The 23900-nt window shown below is 31.6% G+C and overlaps 2 protein-coding genes across 3 annotated transcripts; both read left to right on the forward strand.

The window, feature by feature from the left end:
* Positions 1 to 1859: 1859 nt before the first annotated feature.
* Positions 1860 to 5995, forward strand: LOC107929132 (F-box/LRR-repeat protein 4). 2 transcript variants are annotated; one of them, XM_016860483.2, is made up of 8 exons: positions 1860 to 2282; positions 2548 to 2793; positions 3165 to 3571; positions 3801 to 3986; positions 4163 to 4355; positions 4925 to 5001; positions 5090 to 5240; positions 5437 to 5995. In XM_016860483.2, exons 1-8 carry the CDS (start codon positions 2016 to 2018, stop codon positions 5731 to 5733), a joined length of 1824 nt encoding a protein of 607 aa, XP_016715972.2. In that variant the 5' UTR covers positions 1860 to 2015; the 3' UTR covers positions 5734 to 5995. The 2 variants fall into 2 exon arrangements, with proteins under 2 accessions (XP_016715972.2, XP_016715973.2); XM_016860484.2 differs by having other exon boundaries at positions 1863 to 2282; positions 3879 to 3986.
* An 843-nt stretch (positions 5996 to 6838) lies between these two features.
* Positions 6839 to 10887, forward strand: LOC107926541 (AP-5 complex subunit mu). Its single transcript, XM_041101402.1, has 8 exons — positions 6839 to 7039; positions 7213 to 7359; positions 8024 to 8335; positions 8791 to 9083; positions 9196 to 10091; positions 10196 to 10252; positions 10361 to 10408; positions 10573 to 10887. The coding sequence occupies exons 1-8, from the start codon at positions 6972 to 6974 to the stop codon at positions 10642 to 10644; spliced, it is 1893 nt and encodes a 630-aa protein (XP_040957336.1). The 5' UTR covers positions 6839 to 6971; the 3' UTR covers positions 10645 to 10887.
* The last annotated feature ends 13013 nt before the right edge of the window (positions 10888 to 23900 follow it).

The following is a 23900-nucleotide window of genomic DNA, read 5'->3' on the forward strand; positions in this document are numbered from 1 at the left end:
TTTTAAAAGACTAATCAATCAAAATAAATAAATTATGTGTTATGTGTATAAACACTTTAAAAAATATTTAAAATATTATTTAATTTTACTTTTAAAAAATATTATTTTATTTTTTATTTAATGAACCATTCTCATCAAATTCATATAAACATTAGATGTGACTTAACTTAAAATTTTAAATTGTTTTTACTTTAATATTACAATAAAGAGCTTTTATGAGTAAAAATAAATGCTTGTTTAAAGGATGATAATATGTTGAATAATATGAATATAAATAATAGGTTAGAAGCTTATTTAATTACACAAACCCAACTATGACTAATTATTCTTATTGTCAAATAGCAATATCGATCACATGTGTCAAAATTTCATACTATTAGTCTTTACGATGTCGTTTATTAAATTTGTTCTAAGTGTTGATGAATCGGTTAAAAGGAATGTTGCAAAACTTGGTCACTCGTTTCTAAAAAGCTTTTATCATTGAGAATAGAACGTTCCACACTATCAAAAAGAATGACGAAGTAAGGGCATTTTAGGTACATCTAAAATATACTTGTTTAAAACGTATAAATGCGTGAACTGGCAATTTATTATAGATATACTGGCATGTATGTAATTTATCTAACTGTATATAAAAGGACGGTCCAGACCGCACTCATTTTTAGTCACATGTGGATCACCACAATTTGCTTTATTTTATTTTTCTTTGCGTTATAAAACTGGTTAAATTTCAAATTTGGTTCATATGTTCAATTTGAAACTTTAATTTCTAACATAATTTGATATTTATATTTTTATAGTGTCATTAATTAGTCCAAATAGTTAACATCTTTAACTTTTCGATTAAAATGTTATATGGGTATTTATAATTCATAACACGAAAGCAAATCAAAACCCACCATGATTGTCAAATAGCAATATCAATCAAGTGCGTTGGATTTTCATCCTATTAGTCTTTACGATGTCGTTTATCAAAATTGTTCCCATATTTTGACGAGTCAACTAAAAGGAATGTTGCCAAACTTGGTCACTCATAAAAGGAATGTTGCCAAACTTGGTCACTCATTTCTAAAACGCTTTTATCAGTGGAACGTTACACACCATCAAAAGGAAGTTGCGAAGTTAGGGCATTTTAAGTACGTTCAAAATATACATGTCTAAAACGAATAAATGCGTGAGCTGGCAAATTATTATAGATGTACTAGCACATATGAAATTATGTAATTTGTATATAAAAGGAAGGTCCAGATGTCGTTCATTTTTATTGACACGTGGATCACCACGATTTGCTTTCTTTTCTTTTTATTTGCATTATAAAAATGATTAAATTTCAATTTTAGATCACCTGTTATACTTAGATTTGAAATTTAATTTTTCACATTATTTGATTTCTATAGTTTATAATGTTGTTAATTAATTCAAATAGTCATTGTTAACTTTTCGATTAAAATATCACGTGATTACATATAATTTAAAATTTGATATTTAAATAAAAAATAAAAAAGTTAATTTTTTAAAAGTAAAACTAAATTCCAATTGTTAATACTGTTAATTTTGTTTCTGTGATACTTTGAAATAAAAAAAACAAACTATGTAGCAGTGTAACTAAAAAAATGAAGTTGTAATGAATTTGAATTTAACAAAATAATATTAACATTTGCACCTGATTTTTTAAATCTAAAAAGTAAAAAGACTAAATTCCTAGAAATAAAAGTATAGTGGCTAAATTTTAAAATTATGAAGAGTAAAAGGACTTAAGACATATTTTAACCTTAAAAAAAATACTGGGGGCATTATTGGAAAGTAAGAAAAAAAGGTAAAATGAAGGCGGTTTCTCAGTTAAGCTTACCCGCCGCCGACTCCACCGATTTCCCAAAATATTTACAAACAAAAACTAATCATAAAATTTCATAGTCACCCCTTTCTGACTTCTCCTTCGTTTCCTCCGCTCTAAAACTCATACATTACTAACAAAAGATAATTTATCTAAAAGAAAATCCATTTTAATTTCTCAGATGCGTGGCCATGATTGGATCAATACTTGTCTTCCCGACGAGCTGATCTTGGAGATCTTACGCCGGCTTGATTCCAAATCCAGCCATGATGCCTGTTCTCTCGTCTGTAAACGTTGGCTCGGTCTCGAGCGGCTTAGCCGTTCCACCCTCCGAATCGGCGCCTCTGGTAGCCCTGATATTTTTATCAAGTTCCTCGCTCAACGGTTCGTTAATGTCAAGGCTGTTCATATCGACGAGAGGTTATCGATTTCTTTGCCTGTTACCGCGGTAATCGAATCTCAGATTCGTCAAATTTTGCTTATTTTTTCATTATTACGCTTAAAATCTGAATGATTTCAGGATCTGAGTGGATACTGAGATTTGATCTATCTTAATTACCTTGTTTAATTGTTGATTTCGGATGTAATTTTGACTGTAGTATAATTGAATCGATTTATGTAAATGGAATGCCATTTATTTGAATTAAAAAAAATGTAGAAGCGACCAAATGATGGACATGTTAATGAGGTAGCTTAACTTGTTCTTGGTGCAGGGGAAAAGGCGTCGCAGAGACGAGAATTCGCTTTTGTCTTTAAAGATACATTTTGCGGGTGAAAGAAATGAGCCCAAAGAAGAGGAGTGTGAACCATTCTGTTTGACAGATTCCGGTTTGACTGCAGTTGCTGATGGATTTGCTAAGCTAGAAAAGTTGAGCTTAATTTGGTGTTCTAATGTTACTAGTTTCGGTGTAATGTCCCTTGCACAGAAATGCTCGCTCTTAAAATCATTGGATTTGCAGGTAACTCATTATATGCTAGGGGAGGTTTTGGTGATATTTAACTCTATTAATCTATTATGTTTGTCAATTTGGTTGATTATGAGTTATTCAATAATTTAGTTCTACTACCAAGTATCCATCCTTAGTCGTTAATACTTAAAAATGCATTACCATATCTATGAATTTCTATATTTCTCAGACTTGGGTGCGAGTGTTTTGATATGGTTATGCTATGTAAAGGTTTTCTCTTTATTTAGAGGGTCTTAAGAATATATGTAGGACATGGTTACTTAAAGAAAAATGAAGCTGGAGCAACATAGATGAAATTTTAATTGTCATGTTCTACGAGTAATTCTAATTTAAACTTAAGTTGCTTATGATGTTTATCATAGGGTTGCTATGTTGGAGATCAAGGTCTAGCTGTTGTTGGCCAGTGTTGCAAGCAACTCGAGGACCTAAATTTGCGTTTCTGTGAAAGCTTGACTGATTCAGGATTGGTCACTTTGGCAACTGAGTGTGGGAAATCATTGAAATCTCTCGGTGTGGCTGCTTGTGCTAGAATAACCGACAAATCACTGGAGGCTGTGGGGTCCCACTGCAAAAATCTTGAGACCTTGTCATTGGATTCAGAGTTTATCAGCAATAAAGGGATCCTTGCTATTGCCCAAGGATGTCCTCTTTTGAAAGTCTTGAAGTTACAATGTATTAATGTTACAGACAGGGCTTTGATGGCTGTGGGAGCTTCTTGTTTGTCATTGGAAATGTTGGCTTTATACAGCTTCCAGCAATTTACAGACGAGTTAGTCTCTCTTCCTTAATATCTTATGCGTGATGATAGAAAGATCACCCTTATTGAGTTGCATTCTTGAAGGCTATTTGGCCAATTAGTTTGCCCCACTAGAATTCTATATTTAGGAATGGAAGTGGATCTTTCTCAAAGTTTTAGTGTCTGATTCAATAGTCTTTGTTTTACTATGTTTTTGATACATGGCATGATTGTTGAATTATAAGTTTGATTCATGTCTCAGGGGTCTTCGTTCTATTGGCAAAGGCTGCAAGAAGCTAAAAAATCTTACTTTGAGTGATTGCAATTTCCTGGGTGACAGGGGTCTGGAAGCGATTGCCACTGGCTGCACTGAACTTACGCATCTTGAAGTTAATGGCTGCCACAATATTGGAACCATTGGACTGGAGTCTGTTGGGAAATCTTGCCCGTACGTTTGTCTTCTATTGCTTTCCTCTGCTACTAACTTTTTAAGGGGGCAAGAATCCAGGCTTTGGTCTGTGGCTAGGTTCCATATCCAATCCCTATGATTGGGTGGCATGCCGTACAAATTCATTGTGAAAATTTTGAATAATATCGATTCTGAAAGTGCTTGATTTTGTGCAGGCGCCTGACTGAGTTGGCTTTATTATACTGCCAAAGGGTTGGCAATTTTGCTCTTACTGAAGTTGGAAGGGGCTGTAAATACTTGCAAGCTCTTCACTTGGTAGACTGCTCTAGCATTGGTGATGAAGCCATTTGCAGTATAGCCAAAGGTTGCCGAAATCTAAAGAAGCTTCATATCAGGAGATGTTATGAGGTCTCTCTCTCTCTCTCTCTCTATATATATATATATGTAGATATTCCTCTACCTACAATATGCTTGAACCACTAGTACTGACCGCATCAGGAAAATTATTTTGCCAGTTGAGTGGAACGGGGAAAATTTGTCATCTAAGATTTAACAGAGCACTCTTCCTCCCCTTCCCCTTCCCCTTCCACTAGTACTGACCGCATCAGGAAAATGATTTTGCCAGTTGAGTGGAACAGGGAAAATTTGTCATCTAAGATTTAATAGAGTACTCTTCCTCCCCTTTCCCTTCCCCTTCCTGCTCTCCTCCCTCTGTCTCACTCCTGTCTCATGCAGGATGGTTTCGATTTTCAGTAAGATGGCAGTTGGTGGTTTATTGTTTAAAGAACGTAGTTTTGATTCTAAACATTTTCAGAAATGTTTGAAGTGAGAACTTCACTGATATTTTGTTGCTTCTTCTGGGTCTTTGCATTTATAGACTTGCTTCTTTTAGGTGCTGGCAATCATTTATTTTTTAGTTTCAGCAATCCCATATCGTGATCTAAATCCTTAACTTGTAATCCTTTCATGCCAAATAGGTTGGAAGCAAGGGAATCGTAGCTGTTGGTGAGAATTGTCACTCTCTCACGGATCTTAGTCTCCGCTTTTGTGATAGGTGTGTCTAATTGTACTTGCCCTCCAGCATTGTCCATACTGTTTCATGTTGTCAGCTGTGTTTGAATTTTTAGCCATTTTTCTACTAGGGTGCGCGATGAGGCTCTTATTGCTGTCGGTCATGGATGTCCATTAAAATATCTAAATGTTAGTGGCTGCAACCAAATAGGTGATGCTGGAATTGTAGCCGTTGCAAGAGGATGTCCTAATCTCACTTACCTCGATGTCAGTGTTCTCCAGGTGTGCCCTCCCTTTCCCTTTCCCTTTCCTCTTTGCTTCTTTATGTAGATATGTTTCTTTTCAACTTCATTTTGTACTCTTATCATTTTGCTATGTTTTCCGATACTTCTCCAAATTACAGGTGAACTTCCAACCCGAGTGTTTTTTTTTTTCTATTCCAATTCATTACTTGCTTATCAATCCCTTTTTATGGCAGAATTTGCGCGATATAGCACTAACCGAGTTAGGAGAAGGTTGCCCCTTACTCAAGGATATAGTACTGTCCCATTGCCACCAAATAACTGACATTGGTCTTTCCCACCTCGTCAAAAACTGCCAAATGCTCGAGTCATGCCACATGGTGTACTGTCCGAGCATAACCGCGGCAGGAGTTGCCACCGTGGTCTCTAGTTGTCCCAACATAAAGAAGGTCCTGGTCGAGAAATGGAAGGTTAGTCCCAGAACCAAAAGAAGAGCCAGTTCAGTCCTTTCTTATCTCTGTGTAGACCTCTAATTAGGACCATCCGAGTTGTGTATTAACCAAGCTCGTCGCTTCTCAAAACAACCTAACATTATATGAATATTTATGTTACAGGCCTTGTCTGCTTTGGTTTTTTTAATGGTTTTGTTTTTCCTATTTACTTCCCATGTATCAAAGCTTCATGTTGTATGCATTTGCCATTTTCCATAAATTTTTCTTAATTTAGGATTATGTGCCAAAATTCCCCTTATATTTCATGGGAGTTTAAATAAAAAAAAAATGGACTTGTATGCTTCATGCTTGTAGCCACATTTTAAAAGGGCACTGACTAAACTCTAAAGTACTCAACTGGCGGTTGAATATTGAAATGGGAAATCGAAAATCAAATTCATCATATTTATCCGTTGAAATGAAAAATGAGAAAATTGATTAATATGTTAGATTAATAGTTTATATAAGATTGGATCAAATTGATACTTTTTACATTGAAATCTATACTATTAAAAATCAAAATGATGGTTTTTATTTTTTAAATTTTATTTGCAATTAATTTGAAGTTTTATATTGAAATCTATACTATTAAAAATCAAATTGGTGGTTTTTTACTTTTAAATTTTATTTGTAATTAATATCGATTTAAAGTTTTTTTTAAAAATTTTTTCAAGGTCAAAAGTCATACAAAAATTAGAATCAAAATCCAAACAAGAATTGAGACTACATTATTTATTATTATCAATCTTTTTAATTTATAAAATTTAAAGACGTGTTGATTGATTTTTAGTTTGATTGGTATGAGTTTTTATTAATATAAGATTCGAGTGTATTGAAATATTATATTTATTATATTTGTAAATTGAAAAGTAGATATGATCAAAAGTTATAATTATTTTAGAAGGCTGAAATAAAATTAAAATTTTTATAAAAAAAAATAAAGCTTAAAATTTTGTAATATTTAGAAATATTAAATCACAATTTCATTATTTTAAGGGTTAAAATGTAATTATCATATATAATTTATAACTTTTTGGATTTTAGAGGGGCTAAAATATAAATGATCCATTTTAGGAGGCGACCCCCTGCCTGCCCCCCTATAGTGCGCCCTGAACGTGATTAATATCTATAAAACGCTGCGTTTGGAATAATAAGCAAAGCATCGACGGTTAACCAGCGCCGAAGCGTATCTCATTCGCACCTTCGTTTATTGTTCGATCTTCAGTCTCTCTTTATCACTTAAAAAGAAAAAAAGTTAAAACGAAGAAAAATCAAAAGCCATGCCTGGCGATTGCAGCATCAGAGCACTGTGGATCCTCAACAATCTCGACGCCGTCGTTTTCTCCAGGTTAATCCATCATCTCATTTCAAATCTCTCTTTTTATATCAACGTTAGGGGATTTGTACTGTTTTTCCTCTTCTTTATTCTTTTGAGATTCGGTTTAGATCTCGACTTAACTTCTTTAAAACGATTAAGACCGAAATCAATTTCTTTTAGATTGATTTGATTTATATGTTCAGGAGGTTTCCGGTGGTGGAGAAGCGGTGGCGGGCTGCTTGCCAAAGTGAAAATGAGAGCTCCGACGACGATCCTGTTAAATACACTGTATTTTCTTCGATTCCTTCTGATTCAGAGTTAGCTGCCGCATTCTCTGAAAGAAAGACAAGGTTAGCTGATCTTGTGCAATTTCTTTGAGAATTTTACCTATTAATGAAATGAACTTATCTTTTATCACTCGATTACTTTTGTAAGCTTAAATTGCATGCTATTATTATTGTTTTATTATGTTATGGATGTAATTTAGCTGACTGGAGTTTAATTTGTAAAAAGCTCGAGCTCAATTCAGTTTTACTTTTAATGTTTGAGCTCAATTTGAGACCAAGCTCGTTTACCCAGTAAAAATGAATTCGATTCTTATGTTCACATTCGAGCTTTGATTATTTGCTCAAAAGTTCATGTTTGAGTTCGAATTAGGAGTTTCAGTACTAATTATAAATAAGAAACTCGATTACCGACTTGAACTTTAGGGTTTTTCTTGGAAAACCTTCATTGCTTGTGATCATAGGTGTTTTGTGTACATCTCTAGTCGCATGCTAAATTTACTGTGAAATTAAATACTTAGTAAATCATTATCTTTAAGGCTCCATCCATTATTTTTATTACGTTGACTACTTACTTTTTGCCTGGGTAGAACGAAGTACTTGAAAGAAACATGTTTGGATTTGAAAACAAAGGATATTACAGAAGAGACAAACTGTTTTTCTTTCAATTTCTTACTTTCTATTCGTTAATTTTGACTTGTTTTATCTATTTTTGTTGTTTTTTTTACAGGGAGGGCTCTGTTCGTGGATTTGGTATACGTGTATCTCAGTCAAGAGAAGGATCGGATTCATGGGTTGATGATCCAATTACACGTCATATTGTAGGTGTTTACATAAACAAAGAGGAGGAAGGAGAGAATAATCTAATGTGGCCTTTAGCGTTGCACATTAAGGGTCCTTATTGCATTCTTATACTACCCTTAGTTGAGCCCAGACATGTAAAGGCTTATGCAAGGTTGTGTAAGAGGTCTGATTGCGGAAATGCTGTCACAGCACATGAAAATTTGTCTTCTTTGCTTCTTGACCTTCCATCAATCACAGGGTATGGTAAGTTACTTGCAACATATTTAGTAAACACAGTGCTCTACTCATTGTTATTTCAAGTTCTTTTATCAATCTAGTATTTTTCTTTTTGAAGTTATCAATCTAATATCTTGATTTAGACATAGCCAATAAATGTCAAATCATTTCATCTCCTGTGTCAGTTCCTTCTGTGACATGTCTTTTATTGAGTAGAAGGCTATGAGAATTTTCCTATCCTGATTTGTTCTGTTGTAATTGTGACTAAAGCTAGTTTTCAGCTTGTTTTGTGCTTTGAGTTTATCATACAACTGTTACACACTTCAACTGCAAAATAATTTTTTAAAATAATTATTAATTCAGTTTTTGAAAGGTTATTTATCTTTAAAGTCATTCCATAATTTTGCATTCTGTTTGTTACTAGGAAAAAAGAGAGATAGTCTATTGTTTTTAGTGTTTTCTTGTCTTATGCTTCAGAGCATTCATGGTGGCTCATGCCGTTGGTGACATAGTTACTGGGGATGTAGTGGAGCCTGAGGTGGTTGTAAATCAATCTCCTTCAGTGGGTGGGTTGTTAGACTCACTTACTGGAAGTATTGGGATATCGGGAATCTCATCAAGGGCAAAACCAGTAGCCGCACCTGTTGCATCTTCTACACCAGCTGGTGCTGCTGCAATAGGAGCTCTTGCATCTGATGTTCCAAAAAGCGGTTCAAGGCTGCTGGATAAAGATGCGCTTAGAAGTTTCATAAGCAGTGCAATGCCTTTTGGTTGGTACTTGTCCATTATGGTATTTTTTTCTCATGACAGATATCCTCGTATATTTTTCTTGTAGGTTCTTGTTAGTTTGCTTAACAATTAATGATGACTATTTTCATGAAGGAACGCCCTTGGATCTCAGCTATTCTAACATATTCTCGGTCAGGGCTAATGGCTTTTCTTCATTGGATATCCCTCCACAAGACCTCAAGCAACCAGCATGGAAGCCCTATCTGTACAAAGGAAAGCAGAGACTGCTATTCACCATTCATGAAACTCTTCATGCTGCCATGTACGATCGAGATGAGATTCCTGATAGTTTATCAGTCTCCGGGCAAATAAACTGTCGAGCAGAATTGGAAAGATTGCCTGATGTATCATTTCCTTTGACAGGGCTGAGCACATCTAAGATTGAGGCTTTATCATTCCATCCTTGTGCTCAGGTTCCAGAACAAAATGTGGATAAGCAGGCTCTAATGTTCTCACCACCATTGGGCAATTTTGTTTTGATGCGTTATCAAGCAACATGCCGCCTTGGACCTCCGGTAAAGGGATTCTATCAATTGTCTATGGTATCTGAAGATGAAGGTGCATTTTTGTTCAAATTGCACCTAATGGAAGGTTATAAGTCTCCTTTGACAATGGAGTTCTGTAATGTAACTATGCCTTTTCCGAGAAGAAGGATTTTATCTTTTGATGGGACTCCGTCGATTGGAACAGTTTCAAATGCTGAACATTCTGTTGAATGGAAAATCATCACAAGTGGACGAGGACTTTCTGGGAAAAGTATTGAGGCAACATTCCCTGGAACAGTTAGGTTTGCTCCATGGCAGATGCAAAGGTCGACTTCATTTAGATCAGTTTTTGAAGGCATAACGGATGATGATAGTGATAATGAGACAGAGAATACTAATAATATGGCAAACACAGAGGAGTTCTTAATGGAAAAGATGAGTAAGGATCTTCTTCCAGTTGATCTAGAGGAGCCATTCAGCTGGCTTGCATACAACTATGCTAAAGTATGATCTCACATGTCGTCTTATTTTACCTCTTTTTAACTTTTCAGAATTACCTGAAGTATTTTTCGATAGTCTATGTCTCTAATTCTCATTCATGGTTACAGGTATCGTTCAAGATTATTGGAGCATCATTATCCGGAATTTCCATTGATCCCAAATCAGTAAGTCTTACATTCCTCCAACTTGCCTTCCATGTTCAACTTCAGTTAATATTACGGACATCAATGGAGATTGTTTATGTCTCATTCTTTTATCTTTGCGTCAAATAGGTAAGTATCTATCCTGCTGTAAAAGCACCTGTGGAGTCATCAAGTCAGGTAGGATTTTCAAAAACCTATTCGGGTTCTGATAGATTTAGCTTTTACTACCCTTTCGAAATGACTGTCGATAGTTTATGTCGGGGATCCTCTCCTTTGGAAATGTATATGGCTATATTTGTAGATTGATGTTCTTATTTCATTACACTTGTGCTTTTTCACAGGTCACTTCTGGTGACTATATCTTGTGGAATACATTAGGAAAGTGCCCATCTGCTGTAACTGCAAAAGTATAACTGAAGAGAGATTTTTCAATGGAGGATGTCAAGCTTCTACGAATTACTTATTGAGATGATATGCGTAAATGCTTTTATTTTGGATTTATGTTCAAATCATGTTCATATTCAAGCTGTTTCATAATTGGGCCTTTTGAATGGGAGATCACTTTGAGTTAGATCTTTTAGGGTTTGGACCGAGCTTTCTTTTAGATTTTGTGAAAAAAATATAATCCATTCCACATGTGTTTCGGGTTTGAGTTATTTGGATTTAGGTTTCTGATTTCTTTCATCAAATTGGTTCAATTTATTTTATCGGATTTCTGTACAGACCAAGTACCCCCTTCTGTAGGAAGCGCTTTCCATTGACGTACGTCCTGTAGGACGCTTTTTACCTCGTAGGATTGCCATTTTTTAAATTGCATCTTTTAAGAGATTTTAAATTTAGGCCGTTGGATTAAGACATGAAAAAAATCTGAGATGAATCTGATGACTTTCAAAAAATTGCTTTTTGAGTATCTCAAGCATTACCTTTCAGTAAATGCCTGAAGCGCTTTTTAAAGTTTGTGTAGTTGTGACCGGGTTAGAATTTTAGTTTTGCAATCTATGTAATCTTAGACAATTTTTTAAGTAAGAATTTTTATTAAAAATTTTCTAAGGCATCGAAAATAAAGGGGAAGCAACGAGAGAACAAAAAAAGTTACTAGGAAGCAATCTTACGAGGTATTTGGGTAAATGTTGTCAAAATATTCTATTTCTCAAGAATGAAGTAACGAATGTAATCATTACAAATGAGGGGAAAATTCTCTATTTATAGTTGAGTTCTTTAGATCCAATGATACAATTTACTTTACACCGACGGTCAAAATTAAAACTTATTTACCATTGAAATTCTTAAAGATTTATAGAATCTTCTAAAATTATAAAATTAAATGTTTTAAGATTACAAATCTTCGCAGACTAGTTTCCATATTTACCATGGTACTTAAATGCTTCACTTGACCATAAAAGCTTCAAGTAGTTGGGTTTCTCCACATGTTTAACTAATCAAGCTAGTTCAAGTGGGTTGAATGAGCCCTTTTTAATCAATTGACCTTCATGGGACGCTCTTTATGCATTAGTCACGAGCTTTGATTCGCGGCTCGTGACATTGTCATGTTCGATCTTTTCCAACATTTTTAAATTTGTTTCAAATTCAGTGGTAAAAGCTATCTATGAAGTGGAGATAATACTGAGAGATTTCTCGAAGTTAAGATTACATTTGTGAAAAAATTTACATACTAAGGAGTAGAGTATTGATGTTAACAATATTAAGTTATTTTTATTCGTTTTGTCATACAAAGTCTGCAATTTCTGCAACTTAATTTGGATACTTGCCCTAGTAGACTAATTTGTTTCAAGCAAAGTATATAATTTGATATCACATATTCATGTGTTAGTAATTTATGTTGTAACAATATATCATAACAATACAACAATAAATATTTATTTTTTGTATAATGTTCTCATATTTATTTATTATAGCGTGTATTGCTAAATAAGTTTTGTCATAGAAGATAAATAAAAGAGTTAGAGTCGTTATTTATTACAATAATCGAATTTATGACATTGCAAACGTAGATATCGAGTTAATGATTGATGCACATTACTCAACTGAGAATGTTGCAATAGAATTATATGCCTAGTTTGACAATGTATAGGCTAGTAATGCAAGTTCATAAATATTTCCTATTAAATTCAGATTGAATCAATTTGAGGTAAAATCATTTCTAACGTTTTTCGAATTCGGATTATTTTATGCTTAGATTAATTTGAGTTCGTATTTAATGAATTTAAACTATCAATTTTTTATTATCAAATTAGATTAAATCAAACCAATTAAATTAAATTTCTGACATTCAAATGAAAATTGACATGCTTATCATATGCGTATCACTGTATAACTCTATTTACAGGGCACATTGACGTTTTCTTTTGTCAAAAAAAGGAACATAATCATGGATTAAGCATTGTACAAAACAAAAATTCCTTAAAAGCATCGGCCATCAAAAGCGATGACAGGCCATGAGAGAGCGAGTTACAAAAGAAGTAACATCAGTAATGGAAAAGACTATAGTTTGCGCATGTTTCAACATAATATTTCAACTCAGCTTTATTAATTTGCTGAAAGAGTGAATAGAACAGTGAATAACAACATAAAGGCACAAGAGCAAAGGAGGGAGAGATTCAACACGTAATATTTGTGAGCGCAGTTTAGATGCATTAATCCTACATTTGAGGAGTCTTATTTAGTGAATAATTTCATTCAACAATTGTTAAGATCATCTATTGATTTAAACCTAATCTACTCTTATACAGATAATTACATTCACCCAAAATGACCTCATATACAAACCATAAAATTGCTGCCTATTTATAGGTTATTTAAGTCATCTTACAACAATGATTTGATAAGTTTTAAAATCTCATTTAAAAACTGAAATTATTTCACTAATTATCTGGAGCATTTATTAGATAAAAGCCGGTCATATTTGTCCTTTTTGACATAACGCCTAGAATAATCCATAGTCTCTCCCCAACCCATAAATAGGAAGATAATGTGTTTCAACGCACTCAAACTCACATCCTCCTACATTGGCAACAATATTCATACCAATCAAGCTAAGACTCAATCTCAATCTGCTACCAAAACAAAATATTTGAATGCACTAAAATTGTATTTTATGTATGAACATGAAATGAACAATTAATATTAGGGTCCAAAAGAGATGACAAACTAAAACTACTCACATCAATTATCCTCCTTCAAAAAATGCTTAAAGAAGAGTAATCAGCAGGGAATTAAAACAAAGATCTTTGGAGTGAGGGTAGTAGATTTAGTGTAAAAGGCAAGGCAATTTTAAGATAAGATTGTGTGTGACATACAGTAAAATGATTCTTGCGTGGTGAAGCAATTTAATTAATTCTTCTTTTACCCCCCAAACAACAACGAGATTCTGCATATTCCCTTTTCTTTTTGGTTACCAAATAGCACGAGGAATTATGTGGCGTGTTTGGGTTTGCTGTTGATTGCTTCCAATATATATATTCAGTACCCCTTTTTCTTTTCTTTAATTTATATATATACATGTTTGGGCTGGAGGCATGGATTTTCATGGGTGAATTAGAAAGGTGAAAGGGTATAAATTATAATATAAGCTTTTAGAAGATTAAATATTATGGTTAGGGTTAGGGTTAAGGTGGGTAGTCCCACTTTAACAGTTTAAGCTTCTCTCTAACATAACATATCTTGTTTGCCTAAAAAATCTTTAGCATCAACGAGGTATGAATGATGTCTTTTGTGGGAACTCCCACTTTCCAACCACATTTTTTGACACTTTTCATCATCAAAACCCTCACTTCTATTTCATCTTTCGTCACACCACTCCATAAATTTGTTACGCTCCACTTATCTATAATTTTTGGGTAAACTATATTTAAGGTCACTAAATTATTAATAAATTTATGTTTTGGTTATTCAATTTTAAAAAGTTAAAAAATAAGTTATTGAAGTATTCGAAAGTTTTTCATTTAAATCATTAAGCTATTTGAAAGTTTTTTCTTTATTTAAAGTCATTAGGTTGTTAAGTTTTTTTTTCTTTTAAAAGTCCAGCTAGTGAGCTCCAAGCGACGATTCAACAATTGGTATGGTGGATTATAGGGGTGTGCATTCGGTTAACCGACCCGAAATAGCTATAACCGAATTAACCGACCTTCCAAAATTTTCAACCGTTAACCGAACCGAAATTTTTTCGGTTAATTAGGTTGGTTAACCAAATTAACCGAAAATTGTATGGTTTTTATTTTTGGTTAAAAATTAACCGAATTACCTGAATTACCCGAATTGAATCACTACATAATTAAAAATATTACATAAGTCTTTGAATCACTACATAATTAAAAACATTACATAATTCTTGAAATTAACACATAGTTTAAATGTAAGTCTTTAATATTCTCCATTTATATCCATTTCTTCTCTCTAAAAAATCTCCATTTGCATTAAACCTAAACAAAAAAACATGTGTAATTGGGCAGATACTTAAGAGTTAGACTTTAGTTTTATTTTTATTGGGTTGGGTAATTGGGTAGACTTTAGTTTTAGTTTTATTGGGTTGGGTAATTGGGTTGGGTTGGATAATTTTATTTATTAATTTTTTTTGGTTAACCGAAAAAATTCGGTTAACCGACCGGTTTCGAACCGAATTAACCATTAACCGAAAAATAATAAAAAAATTAACCTTCTTCTACTCATCGATGGACATTAATCCACTAGGGGTGTGCATAATTCGGGTAAAACCGAAAAAATTCAGTTAACCGACCGAATTTGGTTAATCGGTCGGTTAACCAAATTTTTTCGGTTTTACCCGAATTATGCACACCCCTAGTGGATTAGTGTCCATCGATGAGTAGAAGAACATACCTTAAATCTTAGTCGATTTGACGATCAGTGTAGAAGATCGAAGAAGAAAACTGTTTGGATTTTAGTTCGCGGATTCATGATATTCAAAGTTATTTCATGAAAAAAATTTGAACTATAGACTAGTGACTTAAATGAAAACTTTCAAATATTCCAGTGACCATTTTGTAACTTTTTAAAGTTAAATAATCAAAACATAAACTCACTAATAATCGAATGACCTTTATGTAGTTTACCCATAATTTTTTTTTCAAATCTTTAGATGTTCATAAGTTATATTGAATTCCAATTCAATTTAAATTGAGTTGGATTAACCTTTAAACAATGGATAAATCTCTTGTTTTACCCATCAACAAAATTTAAATCTAAGGTCTTGCTTAAGAGGTAACAAGATGCTTACTATTCGATCCAACAAGTAGTTGGCACAGTACTTATCCATAATTCAACCAACCATTACCTCATTTTTCTCAGGTTAATACATCATTTAATACATCAACTTGATACATGAGCTTGTTGTCCTAATTTGATATTTAAGTTTGACTTTAATGTTCAGTTTGGTACCTAGGCAAAATGACATATTATGGCCTACTATTGAATAGTTTACATGTGTGGTCTAGTAAAAATCATAGATACCTAATTGCGAAAAAAACTTAGATACCAAATCAAACATTGAAACCAAACTCAACTGCTTAATTGGGATATAAAAACACTCGAGTATCAATTTGAAAAAAAAACTTAAGTATCATTTCGAATATCAAAGTCAAACTTACATATCAAATTGAACATTAAAATCAAGTCCCAAATATTATATTAATTTTAAAAATATATTAAAACATAGATGCTTGTGCTCCACTTCCAATCCCTTCCACTATTTGATCTTATTATCATATGCAAAAGTATATTTTCTTAAAAAACCCAAATTAGTCCACCAATACTCTATGTAATTAGACCACAAAATTACAAAGTACTTGTCCAATAATATTAATAATTTTTTATAAAGGTCACAATTGGATTAAGATATCAAATTTGTTAGATGACATTATCTAAAATCAATTGATAAAGTATGATTTTTTTTTGACAAAATTTAATATAGTTGCAATATGTATGCAAAGTTAATGTAAGCCACAATATCCCAATTCCCCATAGGTGAAAAGGAGAGTTCCTAATTGAGAACTTTATACCTTTCAATCCTAATGATATATTTTGCGCCCACAAAACTCCCCCAACAATAAAGAGTTGCTTAACAAATTTTGATACATATCCCCATGAAAATGAAAACCCTTTCCCCAAAAGCTCTCATCAAAGCATTTTGGGGCATGCACTAACTTATCAACAGTAAAAATGGAAAGCACATTTAAAAATACTAAAGCATATGTGGTGGGCCTTTCTTTTGTACATTTTAGCAAACATATTGTGCGCATGGTACAGTAGCACTCAGCAACCAAGCCCTCGTTCATCAGTGCTCCCAATGACAAAAAGGAAAAAATACCCATTATTTTTTATTGGATAGATTCGAATATATTGGTGTCGGCTCATTTTTTATTCTCATTCATTAGCTTTTTACCAAAAAAGAAAAAGAAAAAGGAACTACCCATTAATTTTTGGGTTCTGTACTTGCATTTGCACACTTATTGTCACATGTTCGACAATTGGTGCGCCTGGAGATCAAGCAGAGTGACTAAAGATAAATGTAACAATGGGATGGATTCCAACATATTAATTTTGGGTTTTTATTTATTTACTTATTTTCATATGAGTATAGCATTATGATTTCTGATATTTTATTTTTTTATACTCTCAAATAAGAGTATAATGCGTTTCAACATATTCAAATCCATATACTCTTGCACAAACAACAATATTAATATTAACTAAATTAAAACTCAATCGATAATTTCAGATCTTTTTAATTCTTATTCGTTAGTGCTCCGTAAGAGGAAAATACTACCTACCCATTAATGTTTGGGTTCCACACTTGCATTTTGCACACTATTTGTTACATGTGTAGCAAATGGTGTGTGCAGAGAAACTAAAGATAGATGTGATAATTGGATTTTTATTTTTATCAATTATTATTACGTGTCAATTTTTTAGTTCCGCACTTATAATTGCCACATGTATATGAATTAGTGTATGTGCCTTGTAGAGATCATGTTTGGTGATTAAAGATAAATTTAACATTCAGAAGGATTCGAACATGTTAATATCGAGTCATTTTTTATTCTCATTTATTAGTGTTCTAAATTATGAAAAGGCTAACTACCCATTAACATTTGGGTTCCATAGTTGCATTTGCCGCTAATTGTCAACATCTACCAGTTATATAGATTCAAACATATCATTTTAAATTTGAAAATTTTGAATTAGGGTATTTTGTTAGTGGACCAAAAGGGGGAAAAAAGAGAAGAGACCATCAATTAATTACAATTATTGCTACATGTGATTAATGGTGATTAAAAATAGATTTAACAATCGGGATGAATTTAAACAGTAAAAATATCAAAGAGGTTTCTGTATTAAGAGTTATATTATATTTTAGTTCTTGTAAGTTAGATGAAAAGGTAAATTAGTCTTTTCTGTTAAAAATTTTATCTATTTATATTATTAAAAATTAGCATTATTTATGAAATAACTAAATAGTTACACGTGACGTACCACGTTTACCTTGTTCTAGCGTAAAGAGACCAGTTTTTAATAATAGAAATAGATAAAATTTTTAATAGAAGAATAAATTTATTCTTTAACCTAACATATAATGACTAATTTACTAATTTTTAATAAAAATAATAAAATATAATTTAACTTTTAATACAAAAACTTTCATAAATACTTTGATTAAATTCAAATATATAAATCTTAATTCATATCCTATTCAAATCATTTTCGATTTCTGTGCTCCAAAAAGCTACCCACTATTTTTCTGGGTTGCATAAATACATTTGCAATAGCAGTTGATCTATACATATGTTGGCTAATGGTGCGCGTGCAAGGCATGTGTGGCGGCTAAAAAAGGCACAAAGCGATGGCATATGTCGACCAACAAAGAACCATTTAGTCTAAAAGAGAAATAAAAAAAAGGTAGATACCAAGGTTGGACCCTAAATTGCCAAGATGTTAGGGCACATCTTAGATGGTGTGTAGTTTACAATGGGACCATGCCACGGTGGTTGTCGGGGGACACATTGAAACATATAATATGGGACCAACTATTGGGGGGCTTAGCTTAGCTTAAGCTTACATGATTTAGGGTTTAAGCGAAAAAAATGTGTAAGAAAGTGGGTCCAAAAAGATTAAGATTAGGCCTACTTTTATATTTTTTTGGTCATTCTTTTTGGCAAAAGATCCTTTGCTTTGGCCATTAACTTTACCTTTTTTGGGGATTTTTCACAAGAGAAATTAGGGACTAACGAGGAAGATTTTGGACCTTTGGTTGCTACTTTTGATGTAAAAAAGAAAAGGTGGGGATTTTGTTGAGAGTTTTGTTTGTGACTTTTTAAAGATTTGATTTTTCAATATTGGTGTTTATGGTTGGGAAGTGTTTGACTATTTTTGTTGATAGAGACAGACACATAAACCCTTTAAAAATTTAATTATTAATGTATTTTGTTATATTTTACATATTTTTATAGGCACAGTTATTATTATAGTACACTTAATTACATTATTGGGGAGAAATTATAAATAGAAATAGGTATTCTATAAAAAAAATTACATTAATAAATTATCGAGACTTATTTAAAGCAGTAAACAGTAGTTCCCATTTATTACTTAAATAATTCAAGTTGAACTGGGCCAAAATTGAATTCTTAACCAATTTTATTATTTAAAAATATCCATACTCAGTTTTACGGTACATGTTCAAGGTTTGTGAATATCCCTCCAAGTTCGAACCTACGTCTCCCCTTAAGAGTTCAATGTATCTTACTGCTGCACTTAATATTTATTGATTTTTCTATATTCTATAATTAGAAAAAATTAATTAAAATTGGTTGAGGGGTCAACTCTCTAGTCTCAAACCTTTAAAAAAGATATTATTATCGGAGTGTCTATGTATGGTTTTAGACTCGAGTTTTGTCTCTTAGCTTTGAAGAGAACCCAAAAAGATTCACAGAATTCATGAAGCATCTCACCACTATCTCTACAGTTCAAAGATCGAAGACCGTCTGAAAGAACTACCTCCCTTAACAAAATTAAAATTTTAAAATAATTATTAAGGATAAGTAGGGAGATAGTGAAAGACTTTGGTGGATGCGCGTGCAGGTGAAGATGTGGGAATGTGGTCATAATGGGGCCTCTATGCCAACCATCCACCCATTAAGCCCATTTACCATTATTCATCCCCCATACATTTACATACATTCTCAATCATAAATACTCTGCATTTTTATTTTCTTTGTACTCTAAAACTCACCAATTTCCATCATTGCCTCTCCTCCACCCTTATCCTTTTTTGTCCTCACTTTCTTGTCTTATCCCATTTATTTTGAGTTCGGTTAATTTTAAATTACAGATAATTTAGATTCCAGCACAATAAATTAAAAATATTATTTACCCTTGTTAAAAATGTGTCACCCAATTATAAATATATATAAAATGTAAAAAATAAATAAATTTAAATGGATAAATCTATTTGAAATTAATTTTGGAAATGGTTTTGGTTTTGAGATAATTATGATACTTTGTCGATTGAGTTTTAGTTCAATTGATATCGACATTGTTGTCAGTACTGGAGAACATGGGTTCGAATGTGCTGAAATACAATATCCTCCTATCTAAGTGTTGATGAAGAACTATGAATAATTTTATGGTACCAAAAAGAACAAATATAATAAAATTAATGTTAAAAAAAAAGTATGATAGTTTGTATTATACCAAAATGCATATTCATGGAGTATTAATGGGTGTGTAAAGGGTTAAAGTCAATTACGGAACTACTTCCAAACTAATTAATTTACATTTAATTTCCACTCATACTACCAAAGCAATCTCCATCTTCATCTCATCATCTCCCTAAACCAACATGAAATTCCTTCTTCTTTTTGAAAAAATAATAATAAATCTGTTCGAATTTGGACCGACAATTGTGTTTATTTATCAATAATAGAAATTATTTTTATTTAGTTATAAAATATAAAATATTTTATTTTTTTATGAATAGTGAAATGAGTGATCAAATTTGTATAAACCCAATTCTATTTGTAGTTAAAATAAAGAAAATTTTCAAATCACCAACATTATTAGAGATGCCAATTCAAACTATAGATTTGAGTATTCAATCTATTTTTCGTGAATTTAAATGTTGTATTTTTAGATATTCGGATTCTAAGAATTTAAAATAGATATAGACAAACACTCTCGAACATTACTTATTTGAAAACAAATCTCGATATTCAAATTCAAAATCTAAATCTGCATCAGGATTGAAGACTGAGATTCGAATATCTAACAAATTTAAAAAATGTTTAATTTTAAATTTCAATAAATATTCAATTAAATCTAATTTAAACAATTCAAAAAATATGAATATCCGACTCATCTAATTCCTAAACATCACTAAAAAAATTGATGCAAGATTGCTTGAGATTTTCATGTACTAGGGGGGGCTTCCCCCTAATTTCAAGGATACTCTCATTATTTAGTTGCCACGCCTGATTCCTTTTTGTTTTTTTTTTGGGGGGGGATTTTTTTTTTCTGCAAGCTTATGGTTCTGCATAATTATTATTTTTACCCAATAAATATTGATGATATTTTTGGCACGTCTACCCTTTTTTTTTTCATTCATCACCAATATATGCTTATTGCCTTCTTTCAGATCGACAAAACCTCTTCATTTAGTCCTACTCTCATGTTTTCATATCATCATCTATCCCATATCCCAAATTTTTAAAAAAATGAAAAGATAATATATTTTTTTATCCCCGAACTTGATAATTAGATATATTTTGGTATTTGAATATTTTTTTTTATTATTTTAATCCCTGAATTTGAATTCCATCAAGATTTAATGATGTGAACAATATTATTAAAACATGATTGATTGGTTGGTTGAACCAATTGGATTGAGAACCGTTCGATATACTAGTCCAAGCAAAGGAGTTGAAGTGATTGAATCGGGAACTGTTCAAAACCAGTAATAAATTGGGACAAAGGTTGAACCGGTTTAATATTTTTTACTTTTTAATATTTTTATGAATTTTAATTATTTACATAATTATTATTGGTCTAACAGTTGAACCAATCAAACTGATTGAATCGAGAACTAGTGGTTTGACCAGTTTAAGTGATGATGTGATATAATCTCAAAGAGCCATGTCATCAAAATTTTATATTTTTTCAAGATCAATGACAAGAATGAATCTAGTTCAAGTGTCAGAGCGAATAAAAAATTACAAGCACCAAAGTGAACTTGATTACCAAGTTCAAGAGCTAAAAATTATATTATTTCAAAAATAAATATATATTCAGTCTGAATATATATTTGATTTTTGATCCGAGAGTATACAAATATTTAAAAGTGAAGCAGGAAACATGTAGGGACTTTTACTAGGGATGTCAATTAAGATTACATGTTCAAATATTGCAGATTCAAATAATATTTGGCTTTGTATTTTAAATTTATTTCCATTGCAGATTTGGAGCATATATAGATAGATTTCTCAATTATGTATTATTCAAATCCACATTGCTTATTCAGATAATAGATACGTAAAATGCTTATAATTTTAATTATATATATAACAAAAAATTATGAAATCGAATTTAGAATTTTACAAAATTGGATCTCAGAAAATACAGATATTCGACCTACTACAGTTTCTAATTCAGTTTAATCTTTTATTGTCTTAATTAAATGATTTTTTTTAGTTTTAGCCCTGTAAAATTTCTATAATTCAATTTAAGTCAGGGGCGAAATCAGAAAATTTTTGAGGGGCAAAATTAAAATATATAGTTTTACGATAGTAAAAATGTAATTTTACCATTTTAATGACCTATATTTTTATAATTTTTAAATAATTAAATTAATTTTTTGTCATTTTAAAGGTTAAAGTACAATTTTACCATTAAAAATTTAAAAGAACTAAATAAAAATTTTCTATTTTAAGGAGCCGGACCCCTGCCAGTCCCCTAAGTTAGCCACTTATTTAAGTCATATTAACATTGAATTTCTACCTCTCATCCCTCCAATTTTTAAAATTTTATTTTCCATCCATGTTTATAAAAGCAAAACCAATGTCAATTTTTTTTGTTCATTTTAACAGTACTGTTTTTTTCTTTTGTTTTCCCCCTTGTTTGCTTTTTCTAAACTCTATTTAAGCTAATTGAAAACATCTATAAACATCAAAACTAAGCACTCAAAAACACCCATATTTTCTAAATTGAAAACTCTGATTATTATATGTCCTGATTTCAAACCATTTGGTCCATCCTATGATTATGTCTTCTTCTTTTTTTCTATAAAAAACTCCCCCCATGCCAATCACTTATAAACAGTAATTCTGACCAAAAAGATTTAATTTTTGCTCTTTTTCAACCCCATTTTAATAATTATTTTTAATTTCTTTAAAATTAAATTATGTACCAAAAAGCTTTCAATGATTTGATGAAGCCATGCTAAAATCCCCATTTGTTTGGCTAATCAAAACTATGAACAGTGGAAGCTTTTTATGACTGTAATGACAGATCGTGTTAGAGTCGACAACATCAAACCTTGTTTTGCCCTTCCATTTGTATTAAACTTTATGCATGTAATTTTAGTGGTTCAATTATGATTTTTTTTTACAATTAATTATACTAATATTTATGAAAAATATTTTTTAGTGGTTTAAACAGTAAAAGAAGATCGTGTTTGTGTTGGTTTAATGCATTTTTATTTTATTTTTGTGTTTTTTTAAATAAATCGAATTTTAATTAACAAAAAAGATAGTGTGATTTTTTAATCCAAAGACACTGTTGAATTGTTACTCATTAGTAATGTAAGAGTAATTGATTGTAACTAAACTTCAACCTTGTCCAACTAGATTTATTCATAGGTTGAATGATTTGTTTGGTTCGATCCGCTAGACTCGATTTAGATTAATTTTGGGTAAAATTTATTGTCATCAATCTAATTTGATTCATAGAGATTTTTAATCGTGATTTTTTTAAATAATCATAATGATTTAAGTTCGAATTTGATCCAATTCAATAATTTGTTTCCATGATTTATATAATAAAAATTAGTAAAAAAATTATTTTAAATTTGAGACGGGCCAAACCTAGTTGACCTGATATAAAAATAATTTTGTTCCATATAAAGTGGGATGGATTTATTCAACTCATAAATAGATCTAAATGGAACTAACAATTTTACAAATATGAAAAATATAACATAAAATACGCTATGATTACATAGCATAAATGAAATACGATATAAACACAAAATTAGGAGTGTAATTGAGCTGAGTCGAGCTCAAACAGTAACAAGCTTGAAATTGACTCAAAATTCGAGGCTTAATACTTGACTTAAGCTCGACTAAACATTAATTCATAAGACCAAGCTCGACTAGAGACATAACCGAACCACAACTCTTTTATCAATTTTTCTACTCAAGCTCAATTAAGCTTGTTCGTAAATAAATATAATAAAAGTAAAAAAAAATCCATTCAAATCGAATATATCAAGGTGCTCAAAAGCTTGAACTCAATTTAATATTTCACAATTCAATTTCAATTTTTTTTCAAATAAAACTATATAATTTGTGAGCAAGAATTACCAGACAAACAATGATGTTTGAACCAGGTACAACAGTTGACCTTAAAAATTAGTATGAATTAGAGG

Source organism: Gossypium hirsutum, chromosome D09, assembly GCF_007990345.1.
Source record: "Gossypium hirsutum isolate 1008001.06 chromosome D09, Gossypium_hirsutum_v2.1, whole genome shotgun sequence".
Taxonomy (NCBI): domain Eukaryota; kingdom Viridiplantae; phylum Streptophyta; class Magnoliopsida; order Malvales; family Malvaceae; genus Gossypium; species Gossypium hirsutum.